This window comes from Moschus berezovskii, chromosome 14 (genome assembly GCF_049115385.1).
Source record: "Moschus berezovskii isolate FMDL1 chromosome 14, NW_MosBer_1.0, whole genome shotgun sequence".
NCBI lineage: Eukaryota > Metazoa > Chordata > Mammalia > Artiodactyla > Moschidae > Moschus > Moschus berezovskii.
The window spans coordinates 81,147,483-81,165,484 of record NC_142473.1 but is presented as its reverse complement, the minus strand read 5'-3'; the positions used below and the strand labels follow the sequence as shown (position 1 = coordinate 81,165,484).

Below are 18,002 nucleotides of genomic sequence, written 5' to 3'. Positions count from 1 at the left end.
GCCAGGCAGGCCGTGTGTAGACGGAGGTCCTCCTGGACTTTCCCCAGGCCTCCCGCATCCCTTTGCCATCACGGTGTTTGAAGACAGCTTGTACTGGACAGACTGGCACACCAAGAGCATCAATAGTGCCAACAAATTTACTGGCAAGAACCAGGAGATCATTCGCAACAAACTCCACTTCCCCATGGACATCCACACCCTGCACCCCCAGCGCCAGCCTGCAGGTAAAAAAGAAACGCCCACCTGGTGAGCTTCCAGTGCTTCTGAGACCCTTCCTTGCACCTGTCAACAGTTGCCAGGGTTTCCAGCAAGGAAGTTTAAGGTTGGCGCTGGTGTGGACTCATTCCGCCCTCTGCTGGACTTTTGGGGTACAACATGGAGACTTAGGAAAGACTCACTCTGCTTTGCTGCTACTGCTGCTGCTAAGTCGCGTCAGTCGTGTCCGACTCTGTGCGACCCCATAGACAGCAGCCTACCAGGCTCCGCCGTCCCTGGGCTATCCCCCATCTAATTCGTGCAAACATTTCCTGTGTATCAGCTATTCACTCTGCTCATAGGTGGGGGCAGATATACAAAATAAGAAGACATCGTTTCTTCCTTCAGGAAGATCATGCCTTTGCTAACCCCCACTCACTAGCCTTGGGACTCCTGGTGCCAACCTTTGGCCTTACGTGACCCCCTTGCTCTGGGCTTTTTGAGCAGGGAAAAACCGCTGTGGGGACAACAACGGAGGCTGCACCCACCTGTGTCTGCCCAGTGGACAGAACTACACCTGTGCCTGCCCCACCGGCTTCCGCAAGATCAGCAGCCACGCCTGTGCCCAGAGTAAGTGGGTCCAGGGCCCCTGCCTCAGTGGACCTGACTTGTGAGGGTGGGTGGAGCGAGCGAGGGGGAGGAGTTTGGGAACTGCCTGGTTAGCGGAGGAGCCAGCTCCTCAGGCAGCCCCTGGAGAGGAAGAAGGTAAGGAGCTGCGGGCTCCAGAGGGCCCAGCGGTAATCCCTGAAGGCTCAGGGACACCACAGAGTCAAGCGTGAATCCCTGCAAATAGGCTTGTGGGTCACTTCACCCAGGACGCTTTGTCTTTTGGCAGCAGGAGGGTTGCAGAACCTTCTATAAAGCAAGGGAATGGTTTCCTGGCTCTTTATCTTTGGGGGCTTCCTTGGTGGCTCAGACGGTAAAGCGTCTGCCTGCAATGTGGGAGATCCACGTTTGATCGCTGGGTCAGGAAGATCCCCTGGAGAAGGAAATGGCAACCCACTCCAGTATTCTTGCCTGGAAAATTCCATAGTCAGAGGAACCTGGTAGTCTATAGTCCATGGGGTTGCCAAGAGTTGGACACGACTGAGTGACTTCACTTTTAGCTTTAGCATCACCCTAAAGACTGTCTTAGCCCCTAAACCAGAGAGTAAGGTAAAGCCATCTGATGATGCTCTGTTACAGAGGCCCAGGATAAGTAAGTGTCTAGTGAGGGAAAGGTGATGGGTTCCCTGGGGGCTCCCTGAACTGCTGCTTTCCTTCCTTTGAGCTCCTAAAGGTATATTGCCTTGAGAGGGTGGGCCTTGTCTGGCTCAGAGGCTCAGGTGGTTTTTTTCCCTAAGAATAGTCCAGAGAGGAGTGATCCAGATGGGTGGCACACCCAGCCAGGGGCTGGGGAGAGGCTTCACACATCACGGCTCTTCTGTTATTGCTGTGTGCCTGCCGCCCCCCTTATCTCTGGTGAAAATCAAATTCCTCTCAGGACCTCGGTCCTTTCCGGAGAGTGAAATCAAGGAAACTGTTCCAGGGAACAGAGGCAGGAGCCATTCAACGCGCTTGGAATTGAGAACCTTGTTTCCTTGCATTCTTCTGTGCCCAGCTTTTCCCATGTGGTCTTGATGAGATGCAAGGAACTTCCCCTGAAAGAAGTTCTGTTGATAAAGTGACGTAGGAAGTGCCTTTCTAAGCAGAATAGGAGACTGGGAAATATTCAGACAGACCAGAATAGGGGCAGGGGATGGAGAAGAGCCAGCTGGGAAAATGCTGAATAGGAGTGTGGCCAGAACTCCACCTTTGAAGTCAGACCTGAGTTCCAGTTCCCTGCTCCGGTGCTTGGTAGCTGTGGGGTCCCGGGCCAGGTCCTGGACCCCTGTTAGCCTCTGGATCGTTGATCCAGAAAATCAGAATAAGAACAGCGTGAACTGCAAAGGACTGTTAGGAGGGTAAAGGAGACAAGGCAAGGAAAACAGGAAGCTCAGTGCCGGGCACGGAGCAGGCGCTCAGCAAATAGTCATTACTGGCCCAAGTCACGAAGAGCACAGAGGAAGGGGTCTTAGACCACTGAGTGGGGCAGAAGTCCTGAGGCAGACGCGGAGGCAGAGAGGTGTGGCGGGGCCTTGACAGGGATCCAGCCCAGTCCACTGGGTGAGCCTGAGCAAGGGAAGAGCAGAGGAGGGTTGCGATGCAGCTGACAGACACTTAAGCAGGATGCCCTTTTGGGCCCTGGTGGTGTCTGTTTCCATTGGCTCCTCAAGTCTGATGGTGCCAGCACGGGCTGCCCAGTGCTCAGAGGGGATCTGAGGTGTGAAGCGTAGGGGACAAAGGGCCCCAGACCCCAGGAAGTGTGGTTGAACCAGATGTCCCGCAGGCGAGCGTCTGTGTCTGCCACTGTTATTGGATTTAGAGCATTAAAAGAAGACCCCTTTCGGCCTTTGATCAGGTCTTGACAAGTTCCTGCTTTTTGCCCGAAGGATGGACATCCGTCGGATCAGCTTCGACACAGAGGACCTTTCCGACGATGTCATCCCCCTGGCTGACGTGCGCAGCGCCGTGGCCCTTGACTGGGACTCCCGGGATGACCACGTGTACTGGACAGACGTCAGCACTGACACCATCAGCAGGGCCAAGTGGGACGGAACAGGGCAGGAGGTAGGGCCGGGCACGGGGCATAGGCCCTTGGGGAGGGTGGGGCGGGAGGGGTGGGATCTGCCCTTCCCTGGGGAAGGGCCTCCCAGACCTCTGCCAGCCTGCCAGTTGCTGGCGTTTGGGCCCCAGAGCTGGGGTGCAAGTCCAGTTGGTGATACAGCCTTGCTTCCCGCCTAGGTGGTAGTGGATACCAGTTTGGAGAGCCCGGCAGGCCTGGCCATTGACTGGGTCACCAACAAGCTGTACTGGACAGATGCAGGTATGTAGAGGGCACGTGTGGCCTGACACTCTGGGATCTTATTTAAAACCCTGGCCTCAGCTTGAAAGGACCTAGGGCCCCTCCTAGCCCATTTCCATCTTGACCTGAAGTCCTTGGTCGGTCAGGAGTGGTTGGGCTGCTGCAGAACTGAAGTTAGAAGCTCACATCTGAGGGTTTGGCATTTGCCATTTAAGTGGCAGCTACTTCTGCTGTGCAGCTGATGCTTGAATATGTTCTGAGGCATTTCAGATGAGAAGCCTATACCCTGTGGTTTTCCTTCCATCACTGTCTTGGTGAAAGAGGTATTTTCTATTAGGCAGGTAAGTGTGGGAGGCAGGCAGAGTGCCTTAAATGAAAGCTGCTCAAAGTGTGGTCCCTGGACCAGCAGCATGAACATCACCTGGGAACTTGTTAGAAGTGCAGATTACTGGGTCCCACCCCAGACCTGCTCAATCAGAATCTTTGGGGCTTAGGAATCTGTATTTTCACAAGCTCTTCTGGTTCTTAGGCACAGTAAAGTTTGAGAAGCATGGCCTTAAATTATAGAACAGAATGGGTTACTTGGGTTGAAGAAGCCTTAGTCTTCCAAGAAACAGAGCTAATCAGTTCCTTGAATTTCTTCTTGAAATCCAGGTCCCTCCATATTCATTGCTTTTATCACAAAGTATTTCTTGAAGATTTATGGCACACCAAGCTCTGTGCTGGGCATGGAAGGTGGGAGGGTGAATGATGAAGACTGGAGCTGATGTCTTTGCCCGCACCTACTTCTCGGCAGGGACAGACCGGATTGAAGTGGCCAACACGGACGGCAGCATGAGGACAGTCCTTGTCTGGGAGAACCTTGATCGTCCCCGGGACATCGTGGTGGAGCCCATGGGCGGGTGAGCACCTGCCCCTTTGGAACAAGCTCCGCCCCCACCCCCAGATCTGAGGACTAGAGTGGAGTCTGGAGGTTAGGGAGAGAGGCTAGATCTGACAGGCAAACCGAGGAAGCAAGAGCAGCTGTATAAACCTCAGAGCATCGTGACCAATCTGTCTCCTTCATGACCAAGGAAATCTTTTACATCTAAAAAATTTTTTTCTTTCTTTTCCTCTTTTGTTTTTGCTTTTTGGTCTGCTTACTAAAGTAAGCCATCGTCTTTTTAAACAGTTTATCGAGAGTGAAGACTCTCTCCAATGTCACTCTCCAACAATAACTGTTGTTAACGGTGGAGGGCAGTTTTTCCAGATTTTCTTCCCCGTGTGTGCACACATACGGTGATGGTGGCGGTGGTGGTGGTTTTGTTTGGCAACATACTGTACCTGTACCTTGCTTTTTTTACTTGGCTATATATCTTGGATATCTTCCCATTTGATCAGTAGATTTTTTTTTTTCTTGATGGTTATATAGAATTCTGTTAAGTTGATGTACCGTAATTCTTTAACCCATCCAATCAAGGAAACATTTAAGACCTTTGGTGCTTTTTGGTAGTGATATAAGATGTAAGACCTTCAGAGACAGCTCTGAACCCAGGAGGGAGCTGGAAACTGAGGCAAGAGGCTGGGGCAACCACTGAAAGTAGAAACCCTCAAGCCCTGGGAACCCTGAATCCCCATTGGGTAGTAACTGGAAGGCTTGTAAGACCTCCCCTTGCCCGTGCCCAGGTACATGTATTGGACGGACTGGGGTGCAAGTCCCAAGATTGAGCGAGCCGGCATGGATGCCTCCGGTCGTCAGGTCATCATCTCTTCCAATCTGACTTGGCCTAATGGATTAGCCATCGACTATGGGTCCCAGCGGCTCTACTGGGCTGATGCTGGCATGAAGACAATTGAGTTTGCCGGACTCGATGGCAGCAAGAGGAAGGTAAGCATGACACGTGGGCATCCTCCCACAGCCCTGACCACCTCCCGGATGGGGCTTCCTGGCTGGCAGCTGACGGGACCCGGGGAGGCCTAGGGGAGATCCAGTGTAGGGTGTATGCTATTTCTCTGAGACTGTGGCTGCACTCCAGAGCCTGGGGTCCCTGCTCCTTGATGATAAAAGGGAACTAGGGACCCCGGCTTGTGGGCCGGGGTATAAATGCTTTCCTAATAATCATCACCACGAATGCTAGTTTATCACCAGTCACGTACTGGGCCCATGACCGACCTCTCTCTGTTAATTTTGGTATAATTTCCAACTTAACAAACTACAGGAATAGTCAAAAGAACCAATAAGTGATATTTTGCCCCATGGTTATACCATTCCCATTCTCTCTCTACACATGCACACACACGCACACGCGCGCACACACACACACAGATTATTTTTCTGAACCATCTGAGATTCCACTGGAGACATCCTGCCCTGAACCCCAGATAGTCCAATGTGTATTCCCTAAGAACAAGAACTCAATCCTACATAATCACAGTTCATTGATCAATATCAGAAAATTTAACGTTGATACAATATTACTGTCTAATCCATAGTCCATATTCAGTGTCACCACCAATTATCCCAATAATGTCCTTATAACTTTTTTTTTCTTTTTTAGTCTAGGGTCCAGTTCCAGATTACAGTTGTTTTAAGTCACAATGTCTCTTTAATCTGGAACATTTCCTCAGCTTTTCTTTATCTTTCTCAATCTTTGTATCTTTAAAGAGTAAATGCCAGTTATTCTGTAGAGTGTCCCTCGATTTGTCTGACGTATCTTTGTGATCAGATTCAGATTATTCATCAGGGGCAGGAATGCTACATTAAGTCATGTCCTGAGTTCTCAGTATGTCTTATTAGTAGCCACAGATGTCAGCTTGTCTCATCATTGCAATACCAATTTTTTTTTCTAAGATTTGTTTTTACTGTGGACCATTTTAGAAGTCTTTATTGAATTTGCTGCCATGTTGCTTCTGTTTTATGTTTTGGTTTTTTGGCCATGAGGCATGTGGGGTCTTAGTTCCCTGACCAGGGATTGAACCCACACCCCCTGCATTTGAATGTAGCCTTACCCGCTGAACCACCAGGGAAGTCACCAGCTTTGATTGTGTGGCGCAGGCGGTGTCCACTGTGAAGTGGCTGTTTCTCCTTTTGTGGTTAGTGAGTCACTTGTACAGAGATTCTTTGAGATAATGTAAATAATACATGATCTCTTAGAATTGTCACACAACCCTTGGAGCCAGGCACTGTCATGTCGCTATCACAGATTGGCAGACCAAAGCTCCAGAGAGCTTATAACCTGCTCCAGCTCCAGGTCACACAGCAGGTGGTACTGGCAGAGTGTGCCCTTGACGCCTGCTTTGTACTGTCAGACCTGGTTGGGGCATGATGTAAGCGCTGGGACCCTGGCAGGTACTGATCGGAAGCCAGCTGCCCCACCCATTTGGGCTGACCCTCTATGGCGAGCGCATCTACTGGACAGACTGGCAGACCAAGAGCATCCAGAGTGCCGACCGGCTGACGGGGCTGGACCGGGAGACCCTGCAGGAGAACCTGGAGAACCTGATGGACATCCACGTCTTCCACCGCCGGCGGCCCCCAGGTGACCAGCCCTCGGCCCACACCGGCTTCTCCTTGGCTTCCCTCTGCCGCGGTCCTTCTCGCTGACTCCCTCCTCCCCCCACAGTGTCCACACCATGCGCTACGGAGAACGGCGGCTGCAGCCACCTGTGTCTTCGGTCCCCAAATCCAAGTGGCTTCAGCTGTACCTGCCCCACAGGCATTAACGTGATGCCCGATGGCAAGACCTGTTCACCAGGTAGGTCTAGGCATCACAGACCTGGCTAGGGCCTCTCTGGGACAGGGGCAGTGACTCTCTACCTTCCTCGCAGGTAGACTCTAAGGTGGTCTGAGGAACCTAAGCTTCTAGAGGCTTAGGGGCAAGACAAAGCTTTTTTTTAAAAAAGAAGAGATGCAGGGGAACAGGCAGGCAGGATTAGAAGCAGGGTCCAACTAGGTCTCATGGCCTCTTCATGCACATTAGAAAAAGATGCTCCTTTCTCAGACACTTTATTTTCCTCTGTTGGGAAATTGTTGTAAGATACTGATTGGGTCTGACGAAACCACTTTAGTTCCATCTGCCCCAGATTGGTGTAATAAGTACTAGAACATGGGATGGCACTTGTGTGAGTGGGTATGACCAGCACGACCTTCATGATAACCTGAATCGAAAGGTTGCGGAAGCAGGAGCTGGCTGCCCAAATGTTGGAAGCTGATGTTTCTGCCTGGGGGATGCTGCACGGTAGGCTACATTTGAACCCGAACTCCCTAGGGAACTTGAGTGAGAAAGGTGCTCTGAATTGTCCCAGGCTGTGGGCAAAGCCCTATTTCACTTACCATGAAATTTTTTAGACTTCAAAGAGATTCACTTTTGTGATACTAATACAGAACTGTGTCTATGAATCAGACCCAATGCTAAGGGTTTTTCTGTATTGATCTTTTATCCCTACAGCACCCCCTGTTATTGTCCCCATTTTATAGATGATGAAACTGAGGCTTAAACAATTTAAATAATGTGCTCAGGATCACACGACTAGAAACTAATGGAGACGGAAGGCATGAACTTCAGCTTGCCTTACCCCAGATCCTCTCATGGCTGTGCTAGGATGACTGTCCTCTTTCCTTCTCCCCGCACCTGGGCAGGCATGAACAGTTTCCTCATCTTTGCCCGGAGGATAGACATCCGCATGGTCTCCTTGGACATCCCTTATTTTGCTGACGTGGTGGTACCCATCAACATCACCATGAAGAACACCATTGCCATTGGAGTGGATCCCCAGGAAGGTCTGCGTGATCCTCCCTGCTCTCCTGGCCTCTGTAGCAACGGCTGCCTCTGTTCGCTACTACCTTTGCCTCCTGCTAAGAGCCTTGGGGCCTCCCGTTCCCTCTGGCACAACCCCTGCCCGTCTCTAGCACTTTTTCTTTCGTTATTAGGGCATGAGGTTGGGGGCCATGTTCTTCATCTCTGCCAAGGGCTATCCTGTTGTATTTCTGTATTTCCCTTGATTTCCTCTCCTTGGGGATATAGGGCTCTCTGACGTGCCCAGGCGTCTCAGAACACGAGTCAGCTGTGTGTATTCCTTTGGAGGCAGGGAGGGGTGAAGGTCCGGGCTAAGCCATGCCTTCCCTTTCCAGGAAAAGTGTACTGGTCAGACAGCACGCTGCACAGGATCAGCCGTGCCCGTCTGGATGGCTCACAGCATGAGGACCTCATCACCACAGGTGGGCCTTGCTCCCAGCCTTGGGCCCACCTGTCTGGCTACAGAGCTGGGGAGAGAGCCCATCTGTTTTAAGGTGGGAGCCAGTGTGCTCTGTTGACTTCCTGCAGGGCTGCAGACCACAGATGGGCTTGCAGTGGATGCCATCGGCCGGAAAGTGTACTGGACAGATACAGGAACCAACCGGATCGAAGTGGGCAACCTGGACGGGTCCATGCGGAAGGTGTTGGTCTGGCAGAACCTTGACAGCCCGCGCGCCATCGTACTGTACCACGAGATGGGGTGAGAGCGGCCCGGGGCCCCGGGCGGCAGGGTGAGCACGCCTGCCTTGCAGGAGCGTGGAGACTGGCCTCCTCTCCCTTGTGGGTCCCTCAGGGTGGCAGTGTCACGTGGAGGTTCAAAGCGTGAACTGGAATCAAAAATCCAGAATTCAAATTTTTCCACCCTACATTAGCTGCGCCTGTCACTTTGAGTTCAATATTTAACTTCCCTGGTCCTCAAAGGGCGACCCACTCCAATCTTCTTGCCTGATCCCATGATCAGAGGAGTCTGGCTTCTGCAGCCCATAGGGTCCCAAAGAGTTGGACACGACAGATGTGACTTAGCACACACGTGTGGTCCTCAAATTCCTTACCTGTAAAGTGGAGGTGATAACGAAAATGCGTGCCTTGTGGACCTTGTAAGGATTAAGTGAGATAATGCATGGAAAGTACTTAAATTTTTTTTATTTTAATTTTTAAAAAAAAATGTATTTGGCTGTGCAGGGTCTTAATTATGGCATGTGGGATCTAGTTCCCTGACCAAGGATTGAAGCTAGACCCCCTGCATTGTGAACACTGAGTCTTAGCCACTGGACCACGGGAGAAGTCCTGAAAGTACTGTTTTTTTAATTGTGAAAAACATAACATTAAATTTACCATCTTAGCCATTTCCAGGCATACAGTTTAGTACTGTTGGTATGTTCACATTATTGCGAAACAGGTCTCCAGAACTTTTTCATCTGGCAAATCTGAAACTCTGTAGTCATTAAACAACAACTCCCTTTTGTGCGTGTAAATACTTTTCAGTGTTTGGCGTATTGTGAGGACTCCCAGTGTATAGGAACTGTGGGAGTAACCAGCTATTACCATTTCTTGCCCAGGTTCATGTACTGGACGGACTGGGGGGAGCATGCCAAGTTGGAGCGGTCTGGGATGGACGGCTCCGACCGCACCGTGCTCATCAACAGCAACCTAGGGTGGCCCAACGGACTGACTGTGGACAAGGCCAGCTCCCAGCTGCTCTGGGCTGATGCCCACACCGAGGTGGGCGTCCTCTCCTGCTCCTTTGCAGAGCCTTGGATTATAGGAGGGCCGTGGGATCTCTGCTGAGGGCTCCCAGCCTCCTAACAGCCACCCGGTACCCTCTCCTTCCTCCACAGCGAATTGAGGCTGCGGATCTAAACGGTGCCAATCGGCACACATTGGTATCACCTGTGCAGCACCCGTATGGCCTCACCCTGCTCGACGCCTATATTTACTGGACTGACTGGCAGACCCGTAGCATCCACCGTGCCGACAAGGGGACTGGCGGCAACGTCATCCTGGTGAGGTCCAACCTGCCAGGCCTCATGGACATCCAGGCTGTGGACCGGGCACAGCCCCTGGGTGAGAAGACCCCGAGGGCTATGAGCCAGAGGCCTCTGACTTTCTGGGGCCATCTCAGCATCAGAGATCTATCCAGGGCAGAGAGATGCCTTTACACCCAGAGGGACGGGGACCTGCCTAAGCCCCTCCTCCAGGAGCAGGCTGCATTCCCTCTAGGCACGACGGGTACTGCAGACGACCACAGCAGGGTGCTGTCCCCTTTAAAGGACTCCCGGAGACACCCCTGCTCCTTCCAGCTCATCCCTGCCGGGCACCAGATCCTGTTATGCAGAACAGTAGACCGTCAGGCACGAGAAAACCCGTGCCTTGGTTAAGATTCAGACCAAACTTGCCCCTTTCTCTCTTTCGTCACCAGGTGTGAACAAGTGCGGACCCAGGAACGGCGGCTGCTCTCACCTGTGCCTGCCCCGGCCCTCGGGCTTTTCCTGTGCCTGTCCCACCGGCATCCAGCTGAAGGGAGATGGGAAGACCTGTGATCCCTCTCCTGAGATGTACCTGCTCTTCTCCAGCCGCGGCTCCATCCGGCGCATCTCCCTGGACACCAGTGACCACACGGATGTGCACGTACCGGTCCCTGAGCTCAACAATGTCATCTCCCTGGACTACGACAGCGTGGATGGCAAGGTCTATTACACGGATGTGTTCCTGGATGTTATCAGGTATGAGTGTCCCTGAAAACCTCCAGAGGACACAGCTGCTTCCCATCTCTGATGGCTGAGGTCATGGTCTGGGTTCACCTCTAAACGGACGGAGTGATTGGCAACTTGGATAGGGAGTTCTGACCTGGATTTGTTCGCTTTGCAGTGTTATCCCAGAAGAATTTCAAACTTTTTTGTTTGCTTGCTTGTTTGAAGATTCTGATGTGCTTTGCCAGGCTTCCCAGGTGGCACAGTGATAAAAGAATCTGCCTGCCAGTGCAGGAGACTCAAGAGACCTGGGTCTGATCCCTGGGTTGGGAAGGTCCCCTGGAGGAGGAAATGGCAACCCATTCCAGTATGCTTGCCTGGAAAATTCCACGGACAGAGGGGCCTGGCTGGCTACAGTCCATGGGGTCGCACAGGGTTGGGCACGACTGAGCACACACACAGGGCCTATCTTGTGTTTCATGAATTTATATTTTTGGTCGCACCATGCAGCTTGCAGGATTCCCTGACCAGGGAATAACCCATGCTCCCTGCAGTGGAAACAGTGTCTTCCCCACTGGACCACCAGGGAGTTTCCCTATTTAAAGAGGACTGGAAGTCCAGCATGTAAAACAAACAGATAAAGTCAGGCTAGGGACCTGGAGCCTTCTACCCCTACTACCGGACCCTGCAGGAGTTCCACAGATCATCTGAGACTCACTGATTAGTGGGCCACATAGCCAAATGGAGTGGATTGTAATCAGGAATACCAGCCAAATGCAAGGTTTATGGTGGTTTGCAAGGTTGTGCTTGCCTTGGTTTTTTAAATATTTTTTGTTTTATTTGAATTTTTAGTCTTTCCATTTTTCACCCAACACAGCCAAGGAACGTGGTACCCTGTGTTCATGTACGTTCACGTACCATTAGAGGGGTTTACCATGGCAGAGATTCTCACATGGAAGAACAGGAGCATTCCCTTTTTCCTCCCTGAGGGGTGTATTAGAATCTCATCCTGAGAGCTGGTGGGCATGTAGAGTTTAGAGAAGGCCCCCATGTGTTGGTGACATGCCCCTTCCCCCATCCTGGGGTTCAATTCCCTGCTATAGGTCAGACTGTTATAAAAAATGCACAGGTAGATTTTGAAAAATCTTCCCTTTCTTCTAATCACTACCTAGCAATTCTTGTCTCCTCCTGAAGGTGTATGGGGCTTATTAACCCGTCTCCTGGTGCTCGCTTCGGCAGCACATATACTAACCTGTCTCCTGGCAAGACGTGAGCCCAAATGCCACCTACTTAGAGCAGGAAACACTCTGTCCTCCCAATACTTTATTCATTAGTTCTGCAAGTATTTTTGAATACCTACTGTGCTAGATGCTGAGGAATGTACTTATAAATGTGCTTCCCAGGTGGCGCTAGTGGTAGAGAACCCGCCTGCCAATGCAGGCTAGACTTAAGAGACGTGGGTTTGCTCCCTGGGTCAGGAAGATCCCCTGGAGGAGGGCATGACAACCCACTGCAGTATTCTTGCCTGGAGATTCCCAAGGACAGAGGAGCCTGGCAGGCTATAATCCACAGGGTCGCTCATCAGACACAACTTAAGCTACTTAGCATGCACACATGCATGCATGTACTTATAAATACTTGGTCCTTGCCCTTTGGAGCTTACAGTGTAGTGGGAATCCAACTCTGGGAATGTGGATTAAAGGGGTATCAGCCTATTGCTGATCTGATCAGTCATCTAACCCTGGGCTGTTCCTCAAGGCGAGCAGATCTGAATGGCAGCAACATGGAGACAGTGATCGGACGTGGGCTGAAGACCACTGATGGGCTGGCAGTGGACTGGGTGGCCCGGAATCTGTATTGGACAGATACGGGCCGAAATACCATCGAAGCATCGAGGCTGGACGGTTCCTGCCGCAAAGTGCTAATCAACAACAGCCTGGATGAGCCTCGGGCTATTGCTGTTTTCCCCAGGAAGGGGTAAGTTTTTGCAGCAGGAAAGAGGCCCAGGGGAGGAGGGCCTGGGGAGGAGGCACCTGAATATGCCTCTTTCTTAATGGTATTCTCTCGACCTCTGGGTGCCATCTTCCTATGCCTTGCTGATGGCACCATCGTGTCCCAGGTACCTCTTCTGGACAGACTGGGGCCACATTGCCAAGATCGAACGGGCGAACTTGGATGGCTCTGAGCGGAAGGTCCTCATCAACACAGACCTGGGTTGGCCCAATGGACTTACCCTGGACTATGATACCCGCAGGTGGGAATCCTATCCCAGATAGCATCCTTGAAATCGGGTGGGCAGAGGAGAGGAAGACTGAGATTGAAGTAGTGAAAACAAAAAAAGTAGAAAGCTCCTTGGTGGGTAGGGAAGAGCAAACAGTGAGAAGGAATGTGGTAACATATTCTTGGAAGAGGAGTTGCTGAACCCAGCATTCAACCCTCAGGTGGGCTTTGTTTATCTGGTTTACATGTTTTCATTTTTTAATTTATTTTGTTGTTGTTGTTCAGTTGCTGTCATGTCCGATTCTTTTCAACCCCATGGACTGCAGCACGCCAGGCTTCCCTGTCCTTCACTATCTCCCAGAGTTTACTCAAATGTCCATTGAGTCGATGATGCCATCCAACCATCTCCTTCTCCTCCCGCCCTCAATGTTTCCCAGCATCAGATTCTTTTCCACTGATTCAGTTGCTCTCATCAGGTGGCCAAAGTCCTGGAGCTTCAGCATCAGTCCTTCCAATGAATATTCAGGACTGATTTCCTTTAGGATGGACTGGTTTGATCTCCTTGCAGGATCTCCAAGGTGCTCTCAAGAGTCTTCTCCAACACCACAGTTCAAAAGCATCAATTCTTTGGCACTCAGCTTTCTTTATAGCCCAACTCTCACATCCATACTTTACTGGAAAAACATAGCTTTGACTAGATGGACGTTTTTCAGCCAAGTGATGTCTCTGTAGGAGTCAAAGGGTGGTCGAGTTGCTGAAGATGAGACGGGGTGCTGGCTCCCCTGAGGTCACTCAATTTCTACCCTTCTCCAGAACTGCCCTGGCCTCCCCACTTATGAGTCACCATCCAAATTCCACTCTTCAGCTTAGGGACTCCCAGTGACCCCCTCATCAAGTCACCGTGACTGCTCACAGCACCCGCCCGCTCAGCTCAGGAGGGGACAGCCAGCTCCCTGAGGGCAGGGCTGGGTCCCTGACTCGTGTCTTCAGCGGCTACCTTTTCTCCTTCACAGGATCTACTGGGTGGATGCCCACCTGGACCGGATTGAAAGCGCGGATCTCAGCGGGAAGCTCCGACAGGTCCTGGTCAGCCACGTCTCTCACCCCTTTGCTCTCACGCAGGTACTGACGGGGGATCGGGGCTCATGCTCCTTGATGGGGGGTTTCCTCGGGGCTCTGTGTCTGCTCCAGATGCTGCTGAACAGGTGTGCTACGGAAGCCCATTTTAGGAGTGATTCTTGTACACGGAAGCCTTGCCGCCGTGCGCCCTGCTGCTCCCGCTTGCCCACATTCTAGCATTCAGAGGGGTCAGCTGTGGGACTTGTGAAAATGCACATTCCTGGGCACTGGATATAAAGAATCTGCCTCCTGAGGGTTGGGCTGGCAGTATTCATTTTGACAAGTTCCCCAGTTGATCCCAGTGCCATGGTCCCAGCAAGCAAACTCAGGCAGCTCACTTAACAGCCAGAAAGTGGAGTGGCTGAGAGCCAGCGTTTCGAGGCAACGAGCCAGTCAGTATGTTTATGGGGTGAGTGCCTCCAACGAGCCAGCTCTATGGGTTCAAGTTCTGCCTGTGTCATGAAGTGACTGGGCAACTTGGATAAGATACTGAACTCTCTAAGCTTCACTTACCTGTAAAAGAAATGAGTTTAATAATAGTGTTCTTCTGAAGTCGTGTCTGACTCTTTGTGACCCCATGAACTGTAGCCTACCAGGCTCTTCTGTCCATGGAATTCTCCAGGCAAGAATCCTGGAGTAGGTAGCCATTCCCTTCTCCAGGGGATCTTCTCAACCCAGGGATGGAACCCGGGTCTCCCTCATTGCAGGTGGATTCTTTACTATCTGAGCCACCAGGGAAGCCCGAAATATACACAAAGCATTAACACAGTACCTGCCACTCAATGTGTGTTATTTCTGATCATTTTAATTAGTATTGGCTGACATTATTTTTTTGATTTCTAACCTTGTAAAACAATTCAAGGAAGGAAAAAGGTATACCAAGGCAGGGGCCAAAACAGGGATGCTCAATTATTCAAAAATCTTTGTCCTTTTTTTGACAAAACATCCACTCTATCTATATTCTGCATTATATCCTACCAGCCAAAAGATTTTTCTCTGACTTTACTTAATGATAGGCTTTCCCCTCTCATACTCCACATGTAAAACTACAGGATTATACTGCGTTTAGTTTTCTAGTCTACAAGTTTCCCTGGGGTTTCTTTTTTTTTTTTAAGGTTTTCTTTTTTTTTTAATTTAATAAATGGTATAAGGCACAATGCCAAAAACATTAACAGTTAAAATTTCACCAAATGAGAAAATACTATAGAATACACAGTTGTAAAAAGCTACATTAAGTTATTTTACAACTGCCTCAAGCTGCAAAAAGAAAAAAGGGTTGTTTTTTTTCCCCCCCTGGGGTTTCTGATGTATACGCTAGGGATGGGAGGGGAACCGCCTATACTGCCCTTCCTCCCCTGGTTGAGAATCTCAAGATCACTGAATTAGAAGGCAGCTGCCTGCAGAGGTAACCAGGGAACTTGGGCCAGGGCTGTGAGTGGAGGGCCTGGAACAGGGACCCAGAAGGACCCCCCACCTCCACAATTTACTCCTGTTTGCTAGTTACAGGAACTCAGTAATTCACTGAGCCACTGAGTCAGCTGACTGAGGACTACATGTTAGTGCTGGAAACTGAGAGATGAATGAAGCACATTCTTGTCCTTGAAGGGCTTAATCTGGCAGGACAGACAGACATGCAAACAAACGACCATACACAGTCAAAACTCGCATGCAGACGTGAGGACACGGCTCAGAACAGCATGGAGAGAAGGGTGCATTCTCTGTGGACTGGGGGAGATCTGGATAATATCATATGTGGGATGCATACGAGCTGACCTGGATATATGAAGAAGAGGGCACCTGGGCAGCGGGAATGAATGGGCTGAGGCACGGAAGCTGTCGTGGGGTCTGCCTATTAATAGTTACCCTTTTGGGGTCCCCCCATTGAGTAGCAGGACAGGTGGATCTACTGGACAGACTGGCAGACCAAGTCCATCCAGCGTGTGGACAAGTACTCAGGCCGGAACAAGGAGACGGTGTTGGCGAACGTGGAGGGACTCATGGATATCATCGTGGTCTCCCCTCAGCGGCAGACAGGTGGGCTCCTGGCCTGAGGCTGCTTCCGTACCACTGGTGGGGTTCGCTGGTCACCCCAAGGACTGTTAATAACCGAGACGGTCGGAGCCACCGGAGAGCCACGGGTTCACATCTGAAGCTCTTAGGCCTTTTCGGCCCCTGTTGTTATACCCCTCCTTCCTGCACCACTGTCCCTGGGAGCCAGGGAGCCCTGAATCTCCTCCATTTGGAGAAGCGTCAAACTGGGAGACTTGATTCTGCCCCAGGCCAGACCTTCATCTGCTTTGCTCCCAGGGACCAACGCCTGTGGCGTGAACAACGGCGGCTGCACCCACCTCTGCTTTGCCAGAACCTCGGACTTTGTGTGTGCCTGTCCTGATGAGCCCGACGGCCGGCCCTGCTCCCTCGGTGAGTTGGACTGAAGGGCCCCCCTGCAACAGCGGAGCCCTTGCAAGGGCAGGGGATCAGCAGCTTTTTCCATCTGGGTGAGACTGTCCCTCAGGGGATCTTACAGCAGAGTGACTAGGAGCAATGAGCTTGAGGTTTGGAATGGCACAGAGCCGGGTTTGTCTGGCTTCTGGCACGTACGTGTGTACGTACGTATGTACGGAGCTGTGCTGGGTCTTCCTTGTGTCACGTGGGGACTTCTCTAGTTGCGGCGCACTGGCTGCTTCTTGTGGCACATGGGCTTCGGGCTCTGGAGCATGTGGCTTAGTGGTTACTGTGCATGGGCTTTCTCTAGTTGGGGCACATGAGCTCAGTTGTCCTGCAGCATGTAGGATCTTAGTTCCCCAGCCAGGCATCAAACCCACATCCCCTGCAATGGAAGATGTTCTTAGCCACTGGACCACCAGGGAAGTCCCTGGCTTCTGGCATTTACTAGAATGGAAATCAGCTCTCTTGAGTCCCTGATCCCTGCTGTAACCTGTGCATGACTCTCTTTCTTCCTGCCCTTTGTGGGCCAGCTAGCCCATCCAGAGCTGTTAATATTGGAAACCAAATCCTTTTGATTAAGAAGGACATCTAACAGGGGCGCCTAGGATGAGGGCAGCTAAAAGATGGCTCTGTCAGGTTCTCCAGACATATGTGGGGCTCCAGTGGTCCACTCCAGCCCTTGTTTTCTCTCCAGTACCTGGCCTGGTGCCCCCAGCTCCCAGGGCTACCAGTATGAGTGAAAGGAGCCCTGTGCTACCCAACACGTTACCGACTACCCTGCGTTCTTCCACCACCCGGACCCGTACATCTCTGGAGGAGGTGGAAGGGAGGTAAGTGCATTTAGTATGGGACTGAGGGCTCTGTGATCCAAATCTCATCCCCTGCCAGCAGACCACCATAGTCCCAGCTTGATAATTCTGGCAGATGGGAAATGGATTACATCATTATCCACTAGTCCCAGCTGTTTGGGACTGGAGATGATATTTAGTCTTGTATATTGTTGCAAGTGATTTTTTTTTTTATAGCTCTGGAAGCAAGAAGCTTTAAGAGCAGCTTTAGAGAGAAATCATTCAGGAAGAGTTTCCACCTGGCATTCCTCCTTCTTCCTTCCCTTCTGTGATTTCTGCTCTGGCAGAACAGGTTTAGCACATGGTCTTATCCTACATTTTACTTAGAAGCCACCAAGTCGTAGTGGTCTCTGGACTGGGGCTTTTTAATCTGAGATATTCCCAGGTACATGACCTGTGACACGGAAACAGGCATGTGTGCACGCACATGCACACACTCCATTATTAAGTCAGCAAGCATAGCCATGAACAGTTCTCAAATTAAGCACAAAGCACTATATTTCATTAAGCTGAAAGTGCTGTCAGTTTAAAATGCATCCTGATTTGAGAGTTTAAACTGAAAAAATAACCAACAGCAATTGTGGTATGCCATTAATTGTAAGACATAACCCTATTTCAGAGATGTAAGAATATAGAAAAAAATGCTTATCTTAAAATTGATGAAATATATTCTATTCAACTTAGAGAAAGTCTAATAAATATGTTTTTTTATTTATGCTTGGCAAAAAAGTAATCTGGAAATACAGATAGGAGTAAAGAAGAA

The 18,002-nt window shown here is 50.8% G+C and overlaps 1 protein-coding gene across 1 annotated transcript in view; it reads left to right on the top strand.

Annotated features, from left to right (window-relative positions):
* Positions 1 to 18,002, top strand: part of LRP4 (LDL receptor related protein 4) — a 52,072-nt gene that overhangs the window by 22,805 nt on the left and 11,265 nt on the right. Inside the window, exons 15-34 of the mRNA XM_055422440.2 lie at positions 48 to 224; positions 703 to 825; positions 2,696 to 2,904; positions 3,079 to 3,160; positions 3,936 to 4,041; positions 4,805 to 5,006; positions 6,468 to 6,657; positions 6,742 to 6,873; positions 7,758 to 7,898; positions 8,250 to 8,336; positions 8,443 to 8,614; positions 9,474 to 9,636; positions 9,753 to 9,978; positions 10,334 to 10,637; positions 12,363 to 12,581; positions 12,724 to 12,858; positions 13,838 to 13,946; positions 15,833 to 15,977; positions 16,251 to 16,364; positions 17,086 to 17,221. Coding sequence (XP_055278415.2) covers positions 48 to 224; positions 703 to 825; positions 2,696 to 2,904; positions 3,079 to 3,160; positions 3,936 to 4,041; positions 4,805 to 5,006; positions 6,468 to 6,657; positions 6,742 to 6,873; positions 7,758 to 7,898; positions 8,250 to 8,336; positions 8,443 to 8,614; positions 9,474 to 9,636; positions 9,753 to 9,978; positions 10,334 to 10,637; positions 12,363 to 12,581; positions 12,724 to 12,858; positions 13,838 to 13,946; positions 15,833 to 15,977; positions 16,251 to 16,364; positions 17,086 to 17,221 — 3,172 coding nt within the window. The remainder of the gene's footprint in view (positions 1 to 47; positions 225 to 702; positions 826 to 2,695; positions 2,905 to 3,078; positions 3,161 to 3,935; positions 4,042 to 4,804; positions 5,007 to 6,467; positions 6,658 to 6,741; positions 6,874 to 7,757; positions 7,899 to 8,249; positions 8,337 to 8,442; positions 8,615 to 9,473; positions 9,637 to 9,752; positions 9,979 to 10,333; positions 10,638 to 12,362; positions 12,582 to 12,723; positions 12,859 to 13,837; positions 13,947 to 15,832; positions 15,978 to 16,250; positions 16,365 to 17,085; positions 17,222 to 18,002) is intronic.